This window comes from Gobio gobio (assembly GCF_949357685.1).
Source record: "Gobio gobio genome assembly, chromosome: 25".
Classification (NCBI taxonomy): Eukaryota; Metazoa; Chordata; class Actinopteri; order Cypriniformes; family Gobionidae; genus Gobio; species Gobio gobio.
The window spans coordinates 20,562,003-20,580,803 of NC_137121.1; the positions used below are offsets into that span (position 1 = coordinate 20,562,003).

General features: G+C 36.6%; 1 protein-coding gene across 1 annotated transcript; it reads left to right on the plus strand.

Annotated features, from left to right (window-relative positions):
- Positions 1–2,120: 2,120 nt before the first annotated feature.
- znf277 (zinc finger protein 277) lies at positions 2,121–17,224 on the plus strand. The gene is made up of 12 exons (XM_079809003.1): positions 2,121–2,196; positions 3,577–3,787; positions 3,891–3,979; positions 5,688–5,770; positions 9,703–9,794; positions 11,470–11,580; positions 12,094–12,226; positions 12,335–12,402; positions 12,489–12,585; positions 12,697–12,739; positions 12,837–13,011; positions 16,903–17,224. Exons 1-12 carry the CDS (start codon positions 2,163–2,165, stop codon positions 17,087–17,089), a joined length of 1,323 nt encoding a protein of 440 aa, XP_079665129.1. The 5' UTR covers positions 2,121–2,162; the 3' UTR covers positions 17,090–17,224.
- Positions 17,225–18,801: the final 1,577 nt, after the last annotated feature.

Sequence of the window (18,801 nt, forward strand, 5' to 3'; positions counted from 1 at the left end):
TGTTTTTTTGTCCGTACAAATTAAAGTTAATGGGATCCAAAACACCACTGACATTTTTTTCAAGTTCCACAGAAAGAAAGAAAATCATACAGGTTTGGAACAACATGAAACATTTGTTACAAAATTTTAATTTTGGGGTTAATTAAAAGACTTGGGATATTGCACAGAAAAAAATATAGACTACATTTAAGGCCAGTTCGGGTCCTTTTCGAAGTTTGAACACTCAAATCCCCATTTTATGTAATTGTAGGGACAAAAAAAATCTCTTTTGGGGCTCCACAACAGAGAAAAGTGAGAAAATAAAGACAAAATGTTCATTTATTGGCAAAATTCTCTTCACTTAACAGCCTCATTTCCTTTCATCAGCTTTGGTTTTGGAGGAAAAGCCAGGTGTGACGATCAACAGACACTTTCTTGTTTGAAATGCCATTGCATTTAATGATACATTTACTGTAAATAGCAGATGGTTCATTAAGCTGATTTTGCAACCAAAAGGGCTGAGAGGCCAAGATTACAGTGCACGCCTGTGTATAAATGTGTATGCATGCGTGTGTGTGTGTGTGTGTGTGTGTGTGTGTGTGTGCCATCCCGGCTGGACTCCATCCATATTTCATGACTGATAAAGGTTTCGGTAGCTGTGTACACTTTCCAAAAGCAGCACTGTAATATGCAGCTATTTTCCAGTGCAATATGCTCCAGATGTGGCTTGTCACTAATGTGAATAAAGAAAATCGTTTCCCGATTCGCCATAATATCATTCTACAATTTAAAGCACAGAGAAACAGAGGCTTTGTTTATAGTCCAACCCTCCCTGCCCCTTCAAACCACCACTCTTCTTTGCTCTGACCTTCTCTCCTTCTAAGTGATGACCAAATGTCACCCTGTTGTTTATTTGGGTAAAGCTGTAGTGAATGAGATCATAGAAGACCTGAGGTCCATGTGAACTCCTCTGTAATACTGGACTCCTCAACTGACTTTGTCTCTAGCTATCAGCCAATGAGAGATGAGCAGATTCCAGACTGCTCTGCTGCTCATCTGCCAAAAATCATCCTTCAAACTGTCAGCTGCTATCACAACAAACTTACAAAAAATAAAAAGGAGATCACTGAGGTTATCATTTAATTTGCCCTGAAACTTGGTTGCACTTAATACAAGCATGATTTCATGTAATTTAGTCCATAATTCATTTATCAATATGTAAACAGGGTTTGTGTGTGTGGGTACACATAGATAGATAGATAGATAGATAGATAGATAGATAGATAGATAGATAGATAGATAGATAGATAGATAGATAGATAGATAGATAGATAGATAGATAGATATTTAAATAAATATTAAAATAACGTAAATACGTTACGTTATTGGTTGCTGTGTAATAACAGATAGGACTGATAATGATGAATATACTATTTGTCAAATAGAACAGTATTGTTTCGATTTTAGATGTAAAATCCTTACAGTCTATGGTAAAATCATAATTTCAGTAAATGAATTAGAGCGTCTGTAAAAAGACAAAAGATCAGTCTTTACTGCGGCTATTTCTTATTGCTGCATATAAGAGCTATTCAAGATGACCATTCAAATGAATAAAGAAAAACAAAATAAATAATTCCCGCCGCAAATGAAAAATAATTGTAAAAAAAAATTATGCGATATGCATTATTCTGTCACTTGCCTTCAATATTTTAAATCAGCGGAAAATGATGTGACATTTCATCTGCCATCAGATTGTGGATGTCACGGCTCATTATCGCACCTGCAGCGATTTAACTTGCGTTTTTATTAACGATGCGGCACAATAATGTAAATATATTACTTACCAACGCCATATTTTTCATGTTCAGTCGGTATCCACATTTTTCCCGCGTCAAGTAAAATAAAATGTGCTATAAAACAGGGCAATTACGGCTGATACTATCCATATTGTTGTTACACAGGGTTGCACTGTATTGTTCTGAGGGCAGAGCCACAGCAGCATCCCACATACACCACACTTCTCAGCCCTGAAGAAAAACACCATTGGCTCATGGGAGATGTAGGAATTGAATGAGAACGCTTGGATAGAAAACTACAATACCCAAAGACTGCATCCCAAGCGATGGTTTAACTCTGATTGGCCGATGAGTCATCCACCAGGTCACGTGACTTGAAGAAAAAACATGGCAGCTCAGATGCACAGCACTAATTTGACAGGTTGGTTAACCAAATGTAACATATTGGCAGATATGTTGCCATTATAGTACGTTGTTTTGCGTTTATTTTAATGTTTAGATTTTTTAAAAAGTTCTATTTTGATTTTCGTAAACATGCCCGTCAACTATCTATTTCAAATGTTAGTACAACAACTCTGCATATAAATTATTACCGTGATGCAATTGCTTTTCATGGCACATGGTTTTTTTTTTTGACAAGGACACCGGATGATAACTTATCCTATTGTAATACTGATATGTATTGGTGGTTTACTCGGCAAAGCTACTTTATGCCTGTCTCCCAGCCTTCCAAATCTGGTCTTCTTGATGGAAAACAGCTAAAAACCCTTTATAATCAGCAACAGACCAGTCTGACTGGTTAGGCAGTCCAGCTCAAACCAGTAGACCATCTTAGACTAGTTTAAGCTGTTTTCCCAAGCAGGGAGTGGGTGGTTGGAGTTGTTATGGATGAACTATCTTCTAATAGATGAGTGATCCTTTAGTTTAAAGGGTTAGTTCACCCAAAAATTTAAATTCTTTCATTAATTACTTACCCTCATGTCGTTCGACACCCGTAAGACCTCCGTTCATCTTCGGGACACAAATGAAGATATTTTAGTTGAAATCCGATGGCTCAGAAAGTCCTCCATTGAAACAATGCACTGTACTCTCTCAAGACCCATAAAAGGTACTAAAGACGTCGTTACAAAGTCCATCTCACTACAGTGGTTCTACAATAATTTTATGAAGCGACGAGAATAGTTTTTGTGCGCAAAAAAAAACGAAATAACGACTTATATAGTGATGACTGATTTCAAAACACAGCATCATGAAGCTTCGAAGCGTTATGAATCAGTGAGTCGATTCAGCGGTTTGGATCGCCAAAGTCACGTGATTTCAGCGGTTTGACATGCGATCCGAATCATGATTCGACTCGCTGATTCATAACGCTTCGAAGCTTCATGATGCTGTGTTTTGAAATCAGTCATCACTATATAAGTCGTTATTTAGGGTTTTTTTGGCGCACAAAAACTATTCTCGTCGCTTCATAAAGTTCTTGTAGAACCACTGTAGTGAGATGGACTTTGTAACGTAATTTTCATTTTTGGGTGAACTAACCCTTTAATCTGCCACTGCAAAAGCTCACTTCAAAGTGACAAAACGACTCCTAAAGTGCACTTATGAGCACAAATGTATCCGGTTTTAGAGGATAACCTGCTGTTTACATGAGTCACACCTTCATTTTGTGTGAATCAGCTGCTTGTTTGTGTAATGATATCATGCAAGGTTGTTGGATGTATGAAATGAGGATAGATATTTGTGTATCATATTTTATTTAATGTTTTAAGATGTGTTGTGACATGTTTTTTCTCATTGCTAGGTGAACAGGATTGTATACTAGAGCCGCTTTGTTTCCCTGAGCAGCTATGTGGTAGTGCTTGTCTCGCCTCCTCCAGCGATGGTCATCCGGTGACCTGTGTGCTCTGTTCCGACTCTTTTCCCTCTTCCGAAAAAGACCAAATTCTTAAGCACATGGTGTTGGATCACAAACTGGTTATTGCTGATGTCAAACTCATTGCAGACTTTCCACGGTGAGACTTCACATGATTTGTAACCTACATGTCTCAGCATTTCTCTAAAGAGATATTAGACCGGAACAATACAAATAACACACAATAATGAAACCATTTGCAGATATATGTCGTACTGGAAGAAACGGTTTACAGAAATACCCATCACAGACTTCTGCAGTGTTATCAAGACCAATTCTGAAGGTCCTGAAGGTAAGAAACATTTGAGCTGAACAATTTTGTATTTGCATTTTATAATAGTTATGGAATTTATAATGAACTAATTTAATAGCAAATCACATGTTTTTTTTGTTGTAAGCTATTATCTTGCATATAATTTGTCAAATCTTTGACAAAAATGCATCCCTGCTACTTACAAACCTTTTTTTTTTTTTTTTTTAATGTAATTTTTATGTAGTATTTTTATGTTTATAGCTGGAATTACAAAATCATGCAAGAATTTAACATTTTAGTAATAGGGTTGCAAAAAATGCAAACCTTGTATAAAACAAATTCTATGGAGCCCCTAAAGGGACATGGTGATGGGGGAAAAAATATGAGATGGTAGGGAAAATTATGTCAATGTTTTTGCGTTCCACTTTTCGTTTTCTTTGTGTTTTCTTTTGCTATTTCCTCACTTTGCGATTTTGCAGATGAACAAAATTTTGCAGAGCCACTAAAGGAACATGAAGTCTTTTCACACTGCGCTTAACCCGGGGTTTTTCGTCATTCTAAACTGCATTTAACCGTAGTTAAAGCGGGGTTAGCACAGCTTTTTACCCAGGGTTTTTAAACCCTGCTCCAGAGCTCCAGGGTTAACACTGCTTTTGCATTGTGGTGCCAAACATATACAGTGTGAAACAATTCTGTGTTAGAATGTCAAAGCTAAATGCCTTGCAACAAACAACCGATCGATCGTGTACATATTTGAATGTTTTGGACAGTCTCGGAAACAATGCACATTGTATATTTACAGTACGTTTAGTGTTTGGCTACATGGTTTACTTGGTGTTATGTTTTGCTGTTTTACTTGGTGTTATGTTTGTATGAATTTTTGAGTTTTTACTATTTATGGACAGCACTTTGGTCCATTTGGTCCATGGTTTTGAAAGTGCTTTATAAATAAATTGAGTTATGTGAACAGGTCACATCAATGACACATTTGCAAATATGCAAATAAGAACATTAACCCAGGGTTTAGTAATGTACAATGTGAAACATCAGCTTCTGGATACCCAGGATTAATTGTTGGTAAATTTATGAGCAGTGAGAAACGTGAAGCAAGATAACACTGGATTCAGTTTACCCAGGGTTAACTGTTTCAAGTGTGAAAAGCCCTATGGCGATAGAAACGGGGAAAAAATAAGAAACTTTTGCGTTTGAAAAAGGTTGCAAGCGAACACAAAAGTTTTGTTAATCTTTCAAGTGATGAAATGGCAAACCTCATACAAAAATGTATTGAAAATAAGAAACAAAGTGCCTTCTGTGATGTGGGGTAGAAATGTAATACATGTGGACAAATCAACCGTCATAGTTGTTTATAGTCTTGATTCAAGGTCTTGGGCAGTGTTGTTATTATTAAATAAAACTTAAAAAAAATATTTTCATTAATTGAAATTAAGCTAAAAGAAAAAATTATATGAAAAACATAATCTTAAAAAACGAAAATGAGAAATGTTGCTTTTGGCATCTAACTGAAATAAAATAAGTTTAAGTTTAATACTAAAATAAAACCGAGAATATAAAAAAGGCTAATTCAAAATATTAACAAATACAATAATAGTGTATATAAATAATTCTAAAATAACACCTGTCTGAGAAATAGCCCTTTAAATTGTATGATTTAAATGTGAAGTCTAAAGTCTTGTGTCCTTTTTACACTGGACTCTAATAACCAAAACTCTGCTTTGTGTCATTTTAGAACAACAAGAGCTCTACTTCCTATTATGTGATGCGCTGCCAGAGGACAGAATCCTTAGAGAGCAGCTACAACAGAAACGACTGGTGAGTGTCTGTAAAAAGACAAGGACCTGCGACTGTCTGTCAGGTTAGGAGTGCTGCTCAGAGATCAGCTCGCACCCTGTGTGATATTAGCTTATGAAGATTCAAAACTGATCCTACAGCAGCACAGATTCCAGTCGGACTAAAATGCAGAATCCCTAGAATACACTGTAAACCCAAATAAGTTGGTAAAATGCAACAAAAAAAAAAATTCAGTTACATAAACATTTTTATGTTTCTGGACCTTATTTTAACGATCTTGGCGCAGTAATGGGTGTGTTTTGGGTGTAATGTGCAATAAACCAATCAGAGTCTGATCTCCCATTCCCTTTAAAAGCCAGTTGTGCTTGCACCATGGCGGATTTCACTATTTACATGGCGGAATTTGCGAGCGAAAGGACTAAACGCTTCTCCAGAGAGGAATCATTAAATTTTTTATATTTAAAAATGTTTGTGTGCTGCTGCGCATCCCTGTGTGTGTAATAAGCAGAGTCTACATGCATTGTGGACCCACCTATAGGCGCATATTACTAACGCGCCCTTTAAATAACACAAAAAATACTGTGTTTTCAGTTGCCTCAAAATAGCAACGCACCAACAATGTGCCTGAACACACAGAACAGCAGTTTTCAGAACAGCACGAGTGCATTTGCTATTTAAATAACGTGGCGCAGAACGTGAAAATGATAACTGCGTCGGGCTCAAACTAGCAAGAAACACTTGTTTGCACCGGGTGTATGATGGGGCAAAAGTAATTAAAAGTTTTAAAGGTGCACGGTGTGATTTTTAGCCACATCTAGCGGTGAGGTTGTGAATTGCACCCCTTCCTTTCGGAGCACATATAGAAGCTACGGTGGCCAATACAGGACAAAAATGTCATCGTCGGAGAGAGCAGAGAGTGACTAGCGCTCTGTAGAGAAGTTTGTCCATTAAGGGCTACTGTAGAAACATGGCAGCACAAAATGGCGATTTCACTGTAAGGTGACCCGTGGTGTATGGAGATTAGTGATGGGCAGACCGAGGCTTCGTGAAGCACTGAAACAGTTGAAGCAAATTTGCCATATTGTTTCGAATCAATCCAACACCCGTCTCTACGGCGACACCTAGTGGTCACTTGCATGTGTTGATCTGAAATAACCTTGACAAAAAAAAGTTTTTAACATCTGTCTGACAACGACATGATCTTGTAGCCTCCTCATTGTGAATAACTATAGGTTTTTTTTGGTCATGAAAAGGAACATTAATAAAATAAATAAAGCCACAATGTGTCACATTTGTTACATGACATTTTTAATCAAAAATATGATTTGCTCTGCTGTTGAAGGACTTAGCCGACTTCTTTTTAACATATCATTTCTCGAGCCTTTGAAAAAATCCTCTTGCAAGGGACACTTGTTGCTGGCATGCACAACTATTTTTTAGCGAGTACATATAAATGAGGGAAAATCACTGCTATCACAAAATCTCTCTCCTCTCACAAAAACCCACGAGGTGAAGATGGATTAACTTCACTTTTCAACTGTGGGGAATTAGGTTCATACAGACGTGTGACTGTGTGGTTTGTTCCCGCCCCTTTCAATCAAACGCAGTTTCGACAGGCGCCACCTGATGAAACACTTCGAAGCTTCATTTAGCTGTAGTCACGTGACATGGGTGTTTCGAATCACAGTTCGGAGCAGTGTTTCGAAACATCTGCGCTTTGGGATCTCGACAAAGCGCCGAAACGTCAGTTTTGCATCAGCCATCCCTAATGGAGATAGAAATGCCTATTTTTGAGGTAATAAAAACATAATGGTACATGCTACACTACACTAAGCTAATTCATACATTTAACTTCAAATGATGTAATCTCAACTTAAATATTTTAGTAGTGGAAACTTGGCTAGCTTTATCTACAGGGTTCCCACGCCTCTTGAAAGTACTTGAAAGTTCTTGAATTTCAGACACATGGATTCAAGGCCTGGAAAGTACTTGAAAACAAACAAAGGTCATTGAAAGTGCTTGAATTAAGCATGAACTGCATTTTGTTAGAGTAGCATGGTGCTATTACAAAAAATGGCCTTCATGCGCTGCCAAAGCCAGAACAAAACAGCATTACGGGAGGAAGCTATTTCAATATATTTCTGCTGTTCCATAAGCGCCATCTACTGTCAAAAGCCCTATTCGGACGGTCATTGTTTCTTGTAGGGTCGAAAGGTATTTTCATCATTGTCAGGGGCTAGTCTGTGATTTTATTGCCGCCGGAATCCAGAATGTCAGTGTTTTTCTGTCAGTGTCTTTAATAAATAATTTTGCTTATTTTTAATGCCTAACAATTAACTTGTCCATATAAAAAAATATTAATGTATATAATATTATCTCTATATTTTGATGTTTTAATTAAGTAATTATTTATTAAAAAGAAAACTAAAACTAGTGTGAAATAAATGTTAAAAGCAGGAATAAGAGAGCTGCAAACTGCATCTCTCGTTAAAACTCGCTTTTACGCCTGGCGTTTTACGCGTCGGTGTGAACACTCACATTGGCGCCCATTGTTTAGTCACGAGGCGTTTAACGTCGGCGATAAACGCGCGCGAAAATCGTCCCGGTGTGAACAGGCCTTAAGACAAAGACACGGTTTGGAAAACGGATTCATGTTATACATTCTCATTTATATAATTTTTGTAAATCTTGAACACAAAAAAACAGCGGACAGCAGCTTTCATTTTAACATTTACTCTCCCTTTGAGTGTCATGGCAAAGCATGCTGGGAAATAGAAATCCCAGCCTAGTTTCAAAAGTTTAAAAGAATCAAGTTCATAAAACTCAAAACAATGAAATAATTCAATTACTTAAAATGTGTCAGTTTTGTGAACTCAAAAGAAAAAGAAAGTTATAAATACTCATAAAAGTTCATTTGATTGAACTAATTTATTTCATTTATTTAAGTTTACCCTACTCCAACCAATTAATTATTTTGAGCATTAGGGTTTACAGTGTATGAGTGACATCATACGAGAAGACTTTAAATGGTAAAAAAGGAATATTTTGATTATTTTATTGTGAAATGATCTTTTGGTGAAAATGCTGATATAATTATATGTATCATGTAAAATGTTATTGAAAATATATTTTGGTTAATCATTTTTCCTACCCACAAATCCTATTACGTCAGATAGAAAATGTCATTTAATAGATTGAAAATGTTATTACATTTTTTTTAAAGATTATTGAAACAAACTTATTTTTGTTTTAAAAACTTATGAATAATGTGAACTGATGTATCACTTGGAAAGTTTAGCATCGATTTTTTTTTTGTTGTTGTTGTATATCAAAACGACAATTCAAAACTACAATCTTATTGTATGACAAAAGTAATGGCTGTGTAATGAAAGCATTATGGGTAGCCAGAACTCCCACAGTGGTTCCGTACTGTACCTGAAAGTTCTGACGAAACAATTTACACAGTGTTCAGTGAAAATCCCCACTCCCCCCGTACAGATTGTTTTTGCAGCGATATTATGAGTCAACACAATCATCTTACACACATTTCATCTCTGGCAAAAATCTGCAATTGTGGTTGCTAGGCAACCACAGCACCACTGCAGTCGCGCTGCAGTGTGGCGACCAGCTGTTGAACAGTGCAGCTGTGACCTTTCTCAATCACTCGGTGACACGCTGCACATCGATGAAACTCGAGCTGAGAGGATTAGCTCTGTTTATTAAACACCAATCATTTGCAGATTGCGTCTGTGATAATTATCAATGATTATGGCAATCGAACAGCGGGTTTTCAGAAACGCAGAATGATAAAAATCACACTGCACTGAGATTCATACCAATTATGAATATTGTTTATAGGCTCCCAATTATGTAACCAAATGTATAATGTGTACTATAGTGATGTCTTATAATGCTAGATAAGTCTGTGATGAAAGTTTGAAATGTTTTTATAGGAGAAAGTTCTAGAGCAGCAGCAAAACGAGAGGGACGATACAATGTTTCATCGCACATGTATGTTCTGCAGTGAGGAGTTTACTGGAAACAGGTGACTATTGCTTCTGGATGGACCTTGAATAGGCCGTGAAAGTGAGGCTGTGAGGGATAGACTTAGTGTGTTTTCAATGGCATACGCTGTAAAAAGCTGTTTAAAGCTCCTAGATCACTTATCATTTTCCACAGCTCATGTTGTCTGGGGTTTTTTGTCTAATGAAATTTCTTGGAAAGACATTTTTTAAGTGTTTCGTCCAAAAACAGATTAAATAACAGTACAACCCACAGAAGAGATGAATGTCCATCCCTCACGGCCTCGCTTTCATTCCCATTAAAAATCAAAGATGCCATTTCTGTGAGTAAGGTCTATAGGTCAGACACGCATACATCCCTGTATGCTGATGTTAAATGATGTAATCTACCACTGTCAGTTGCATTTACAACTTATTTTGAATTCATTCCTAATTTCTAATCATATCTTGAAGTGAAATTGTTGACATTTTGATTTTTGTCCTCTTGGACATGACCTCTACCACTGATTCAATCTCTGTATTAATTAATAATTCATATTTGTAACTAGCCATTATTTATTATATATTGTTATATAGTAATATGTAATATTTTTTAAATATTTTTGTTTTATTTAGTAATAAATAGTAGTTGGTGTGTGTGTGTGTGTGTGTGTGTGTGTGTGTGTGTGTGTGTGTGTGTGTGTGTGTGTGTGTGTGTGTGTGTGTGTGTGTGTGTGTGTGTGTGTGTGTGTGTGTGTGTGTGTGTGTGTGTGTGTGTGTGTGTGTGTGTGTGTGTGTGTGTGTGTGTGTGTGTGTGTGTGTGTGTGTGTGTGTGTGTGTGTGTGTGTGTGTGTATATGTATATATATATACATACATGTATGTATACATACATACATACATACATACATACATACATACATACATACATACATTTATTAATAAATGTAACAAAATACTAAGTACAATATTCTTAAATGTTATAGATAGATCATTTATTAATTCTATGTTTTATATATTTTACATATCGTATATGTATACTCATATATGAATATATATATTTTAAATCATATATGTATATACAATATACTATACATACACATACACAAACACACACACACACACACACACACACACACACACACACACACACACACACACACATATATATATATATCTATATCTTGGTTAGTTCCAGTACTTGATTCTGATTGATCAATAGCTGTGTTTTTTTAGCTATGACAATGAACGCCCTTTAGCCGTGACTTATTTACCATAGCACATCCTCGCGCACCTTATTGCTTATATTTAATTATAAAATATATTTAATATTAAATAAAAAAATTCTATTATTCACTACTATATAATACATTTGGCATGAAACATCTGCAAGGCCATGCAACTCAATTTGCAAAGGAAAATCTAATCATACCAAGATGAAGACTGCACATGAATTTTAATGAGCTAATTTGACTGAATGGCCTAGACAGATTTCCTTGCGGTGTCAGAGTGAGCTAAGCAAAATTCAAGAATACAGTTTTCACTGTATGGTGACGTCACACAAGCCACCGATCTTCATTCCTCCACTCTGACGTTCATCTAGATATAAATTGCTATTTTTGCTTTATTATTTTATGTGTTTTTTGTAACTCACAGTACTAAACAGCACTACATATTCAGGTTTAAAGTGCTGTATTTGTACCCTGTGCCGTCACTGCAGGTCTTTCCTGCTGAACCACATGGCTAAAGAACACTCGTTCAGCATCGGCCTGCCTGACAACATCGTCTACTGCACTGAGTTCCTCGACACTCTGGAGTGGAAACTGGAGAAGTGAATGTTTTAAGATTTAATATATATATATGCAGTATATATTATACCATTATTATCTCAAATTTCAAAATTAAAATGGAGATGAAGAAGGTATGAACGCCCTCTTTTGGTGGTTGTTGTCATTGCATTAATCCAAAGTCACCAAGTAGGGTTAGTTTTTGGGTTAGTGACGTATAAATAGAGGAAAATTTAAAGGCATAAGATCATTTACACTGTATTTTTTTTGTTCTTTTTTTAAATATATATTTGTATATATTATATTGTAAATTTAAAGATTTTTAGTTTTCCTATTGAGTCCATTGACTGAAAATCTCTTGTTGTTAATTGATTTATTCTTTGTTTTTTCAAGCAAGTTTGTTTGGTCTATTGTCCCATGTAATATTTAGGCACTTTCAAGCATGTGCTTAAATATGATATCATTTTAATTTACAAACGAAATAGCTGTATATTTTAAATTGGCATAAAAAATTGGCTTGTGAAACTAGACATTCATATTAACATTATTTTACATAGCATGCAGTGTCTGTACTGTGAGAAGACGTTCCGAGACAAAACCACCTTGAAGGATCACATGAGGAAAAAGCAGCATCGACGAATTAACGCCAGAAACAATGACTACGATCGCTTCTACGTCATCAATTACCTGGTATGTCCATGCTTTGGTCTGTAGTATATTTCTCACCTGAACAAATACATTCTCAGCATGAAATCTGTTTCGTCCTGTTTACACTATTGTGCCGTTTCAATGTTGCAGGAGTTGGGGAAGACATGGGAGGAGGTGCAGTCTGAAGATGACAGGGAGCTGTTTGAAGATGAGGATGAGTAAGGCCTTCATCTTTTTTCTTGATCTTCAGGCTGAAGAAAAAAACTGGTCACATTTTCATTCAAATATTCTGCAATCTCTTCAGCGATTGGTCGGACTGGCAGGCCCACCCCGTGTGTGCCGTGTGTCTGTTTTGTGAGCAGCAAGCAGAGACGATGGAGAAAATTTACACACACATGGAGGTAAATGAGACCATTTCTATATTTGAGGGCTTGTAAAAGGTATGTCACATGTACTGTATGTTCTATGCATTTTTACATCAGCTTCATTAATATAATTACATTTTTTTCCAGGAAACTCATGAATTTGACCTGCACAAATTAAAAACCGTTTTAAGTGAGTATAATTGAATCAACAGTAATTTTGGCCTGTTATTGAGAGGAACCCATGACCACACAGAAGGTCTTTAATGTAATTTGTGTCGTTTGTCCAGACCTAAAGTTTTATCAACAAGTCAAACTAGTGAATTACATCCGTCGTGAGCTTCACCAGTGCCGCTGCTACTGCTGCCAGGAGAAGTTTGAACGCAAAGAGGAACTAGTGCAACACCTTGTTAACAAAGGTCATGTGATGCAGCTGCCTGAAGTCTCGCACTGGGACCAACCGCAGTAAGTATTACATTTCTTTAGTATTTTATATTATTTGTTTTATATTAAATAAAACCACTAAAAATAACAACAACGAAAAAATTATATCACTTGTTATATTAAATATTAGGATCGATTAAGACTGTGAATGCATCATATCTGTAATTTAAAAACGAAACCGTATTATAAAATTGAAATTGACATAGAACATCAGAATGAGCACTGACTCTTGTATGTTCATAAGTCCTCTATTATGTTTATTATGTTCAGCTTTCTTTAGTGTGTAATGTTGCTGTTTGAGCATGAAAAAGGTCTGCAAAGATACAAAGCACAAAGGGAGTTATTCTCTAATTCAGTGCGCACTGTTTCTGAACTCCCTGGAACGCCTCGATTGCAGTCCTGAGTTTTCTTCCGGAACGAACATATTTAAATATTCGTCATTTAAATAAATCCCGCCCAAGTCATAAACAAAAAGGGACGAGGCCTGGTTGAGTTGTGTTTTAGTTTTGTGTGTTGAAACTCGCAGTAATGGTAAGGAGTGTGACATTTCTAAAACGCACTCCAAAGTGGTTGACCAATCACAACACACTGATCCTGCCAACCAATCAGAGCACATTGTGCTTTTCAGAAGGAGGGGCTTCATAGAGACCAGGGGCCTCATTTATAAACGTTGCGTACGCACAAAAGAAGGCGTACGCCACTCTCTACGCAATAATTGGTATTTATAAAAAGCAAACTTGACGGGAAAATGTGCGGTCCTTCACGCAAGCTCTGACCCAGGCGTACGCACAAAAACGGGTGAAATGAGAAAGGGCGACACCGTCGGCAGATGGAAGAAACACGTGAAAGTGTGTGAAACTGTAGACCGTTGTGTAAAAGAAATGGCAATACTGCCTCTCATAAATAACATGAAGACTTCACAAAGCAAGTCTTACAATTAACAGCCTACACGAACACCCGTTTGATCAATCTACAGTGTAAAACAAACAAAATCAAACGAAAATTACAACAGAAATGCAAAAAAAAAAAAAAAAAAAAAGTGAAATATGTTCTGCAACAATATTGGCATGTTATGCAATTCATCCTCATAAATAATATGGTAAACAGAACGAAATAATGTACAAAACTGATATTCTCGTCAATGTGTCCGTCTGGCGGAGCAGATATAGATGCAATTAGATAGACAGATAGATGATAATTGGGAGATATATAGATAAATAGATAGATAGATGTATTAATTGTCCACTGGGGAAAGTTGTTTTCATAGTATAAATTTCTTCATCAGCTACGGAATCATGGTATTCATGCAAATGCCTTTAGTTTGTTTTATTTTCAATAAAATAACATATGACGTATGTCTCAACCATTCAGAAAGCTGCAACAAATTACATTTGCACTGAACTATTTCCCATTTCCACGTAGATAATAGGGATAGGGATTAATAGGGATTCCCCAATAATTGCCGCCAGTCTCTCATCAAGAGGGGTCAGCTCCGGTGTCCCCTCTCCCCCACCCGTGGCACTCTGGCGATGGAGCGCTAGACGGTTTTTTGCCTCGACTTTGATGTCCGACCATTTCTTTTTTATTTCGGCTATGGTCCGAGGTTGTGAGGCTACAACATTTACGGCGTCTGCAACCTTTTGCCGCTCAAGTGCCTTTTTGGCATTAGTAATGCCCACACTGTGCCCTCCAAAAAATATTTTTCTCCTCTTTTCCACCTCGCCAACGATAACTTCTACTTCACATTGAGTGAAGTTACGTTTTTTGGATTTCCTCTCTGTGTTTGCCATGATTTCGCAATCGATGAATATTAACTTGTGGGCGTTTCACGGACTATTTATGGGCAACTATGGGCGTGACATGAAGCCGCAAAAGCTACGCTACATGTAGAATTGATTGTGATTTATTAAGGGAAAACTGCGTAGGATGTGCGTGCGCACGGTTTTATAAATCCGAATATTTCTGTGCGTACGCACGTCCTATGTTTCATCCGTACGCCACTTCTGACGCAAATCCTACGCAAAGTTTTATAAATGAGGCCCCAGGGCCCTCATTTATCAACGTACGTGTGATTCAGAGAATGAAAGTATGCACAAAAAAAAGTGTAACATCCAGAAGTGAAATTTTATCAATCACAAATGATCTTGAAATTGTGTATAGCTGAATGGTTTCAGAAACGCCGCCTAATTAATAACATTAACATATAAAAGAGCACCAGTCAGCGTCCAAATCCTTTACTCGAGAATGGCGAGCGAATCATTTCATTTTTTAATGCAATTCTTTGGAGATTTTTTGTTCATTTTTTTATTTTATTTTCCTTCAAATTACTAGATTTTATCAATAAATAATAACTAAATAATTTATGCACATTCTTTCAACTTGGGGTGGGGGGTGTTCTGCATTGTAAATGTTCCAATCTAACCACTTCATATCTGTGTGCATTGTGACATTGATTTTTTATTTTAAAAAATGTAGGAAAAAAACAAACATTGCCCCCACTATATGATCTCTCATTCATTTTAACGGGAATTACTAGGTGTGTTTGTGTACATGTATATGTGTGTATGCATGTGAGTGTTCTGCATTGGGGACGTTCTATAGTCTGATGCCTTCATTAGTGTGTGATTGTTCTGGATTGTCCCAGATTTTTTCAATTTTTTTTGTCAAATTAAAACAAAAAAACTCACATTCCATACATTCCTATCGGGGTTAAATTGACCCTCGTTGGAAGGATATGTTACTTTTTTTATTTCAACCACATACACTCCTTGAATCCAGTCCATGTATTTTGTGTGTATTCCAAGTTCAAGTGCAACAAAGTTCCTTAGGTCTTGTACCACTCTGACGAACACTCAATTTTCTAAAAATGTTTTTAAAATTAATTTCGGGAAAGGATGTTTCATATATGTATACAGTTTAATCTATATATTTTAGCGTATCAACAATCAGCTGCATTTTTGAAGAGTGCGCATGTATGTAAAATTAGAGAGTGTAACGTATCAGAGAACCCACGATGAATCGGTAACACTTTACAATAAGGTTCATTAGTTAACATTAGTTAACTACATTAGTTAACATTAACTAATAATGAACTGCACTTATAAACCATTTATTTGTCTTTGTTTATGTTCATTTCAACATTTACTGATGCATTATTAATATCGTGTTAACACATCTTCCTTTCTTAAGAATGACTTCAGTGCCGTTCTTTGTTCTCTTCTCAAAGAAAAGCTTAACTCCAAGTCTTCCTGAGTCGTGGCCAAAGCCGATTAAAAAAAAACGCTGTTCGCCAGCTTCTTTGTTTACAAGTAGCTTGCGAAACTGCAACAACTCTGCCGTCATTATGTTAATCCCGCCCACCGACTCTATACATGATGTGATTGGCCTGACTAGAGTTTGGTTTTTCCAGCTCGCAAGCCAACGGAGAGTTGCTAGACGCCCTGGCTGCAAATTAGATTTGCTGCCGCTAGGGTGCGTCTAGATTTCTAGGCTAGAACGGAGGTATTGTTCATGTTCAAGTTAGTTCATGTTAACGAATGCATTAACTAACGTTAACTAATACCACCTTATTGTAAAGTGTTACCGATGAATCAAACATCAAATAAAGCGAAATGGCATGGAACAAAAACAGTGAAGTAGTCATTAGATGCCATGTTCGTTATAGCAGCATCTTGAAGCTTGAATAGATTAATATAGCAGAAGTTATTACTCCCCCACCTGCGTGTGACATTAATAACAGTCCTAGGCTATATTGTTGTACCAATATGGTTCAAACAACAGAGGTTCGACTGTGGAATGAAAGAGAGGTGCTTCAACAATGTAAAATATTTGAAAAATAAAGTTTTTAGAACATTCTAGTACAACCCCAAATATAATATGGTCTCTTTAAAATATCATGTGCTGTTTTCCCAGATACTACTTTCCTACGTATGAGAACGACGCACTTCTTACAGCTCTGTCGGACAGCGAGAGCGAATCTGAGGGTCCAAATCACACCTCTGAAGTTCCTGTTATTGCTGAAGACGTTTCCAACCTGAAGGTCTTAAAACAGAATAGTGTGCTTGGTAAACTTCTCAAAGACAGGGGCGGCTCCAGCTGAAGATGAGAGAATCCAAATGTTCCAATTGCTTTCAATGTAAAAAGTTTAATTGTGTGACTATTTAGTTCTATTCATATGGGCTTATGATGGCAATACTCACTTCATGAAAATAAACTTTTATTTATTTACACATGTCATCAGTGGATCATTGAAGCAACCTGAAAGGATTTGAAAATATCTTGATTGAAAAAAAAACTTTTAGCATTGCCTTTTTGTAGGGAAATTTTGTTTTAATAAAGATATTGTCAGAATAGCCTACACACAACACCTTCCTGCTTTAAGCAAACTGTAATATCCATACACAGGTCCATTTAAAGGGTTAGTTCACCTGAAAATTAGCCCATGATTTACTCACCCTCAAGTCATCCTAGGTGTAAGCTTTGTTGCAGACCATGTACAACCTTTCATGGAAACGGTATTCCCTGGTGGCTGTGTCCTCTTTCAGCAGGATAATGCGCCCTGCCACAAAGCAAAAACGGTTTGAGGAGCATGAGTTTGAGGTGTTTACTTGGCCTCCAAATTCCCCAGATCTCAATCCAATCGAGCATCTGTGGGATGTGCTGAACAAACAAGTCCGATGCATGGAGGCCCCACCTCGCAGGACTTAAAGGATCTGCTGCTAACATCTTCCACAGCACACCTTCAGGGGTCTAGTGGAGTTCACAATGCCCGTTATTTCTTGTTTATTTACCTGACAATGTGCAATTCATTGAATATACATTTAATAGTAATACCTGTCGACAGAATAAAAACAATTCCGTACATGAGGTTAAAGTAAAAGAGCAACTCTTTTATTCATATCAAACTCATTCTCATGTCTGATTTCATACACGCAAACAATCATTGAAATCATCTTCTCGTTCTTTCTTTGTTGAAGTCATTCGCAGGTTTCTTTTATTAAAAAAAAAACATGCTTTAGACCTTTGCATAAGTCTTAAATCATTCAATAAATATTGCATATTTCACTCTTTTGGTGAGGACTAACACAAGGCACTTCAGAACACGTTACTTGTCTTGCTAAACACGCAAAATGTCACAAACGTCCACAATTAGAACTGCTAAGTGCTAGCAACACGCAATATTAGTCAAATGACTAAAATATAAATGAGACCAATCAAAAGTACACAAAATATAAATGTATCAATTTATAAAGGACAGTAGAAAATCTTTTGTGTAAACAAACACACCAATACACGTACATTTCTCCAACAGACCGATCTGAATGTGTGGGTTATAGTGTTAAATGCACACTATGTCCCTTGTATAGATGCCAAATATAAGGCTGTGCTTTGTCTAGTGCAGTTAAGAAGAGGCACTCTTCGATAGGTTTCACACTGTGCTGCTGGATCTGCGTACTGACGCTTTACAAACGCTGCATTCAACTGTTCAGTGCTGCTACGTTTACAATTTAGAAAGCTAATAGTCATGAAAACAAGTTATAATGAGAAGTGATAAAATGGGAGTTAAAAAATACAAAAAGCTAAAAGCTGTAACAGCTGAAATTGTTAGTGGGTGCAATGATGTTGAGCCAATCCGTAACGGACTGCATGCATGGATGCATATGGATCTCATGGAAAACATCTCCAGGTCAAACGTAACCCCATTGACAAAAGGAAATTATAATTTTGCATAAAGAAAATAAAGCCTATTTTAGGATCATTCATTTTTTAATTATTTGCAAGAAAATGAAGGATAGAAATTCTCATTTATGA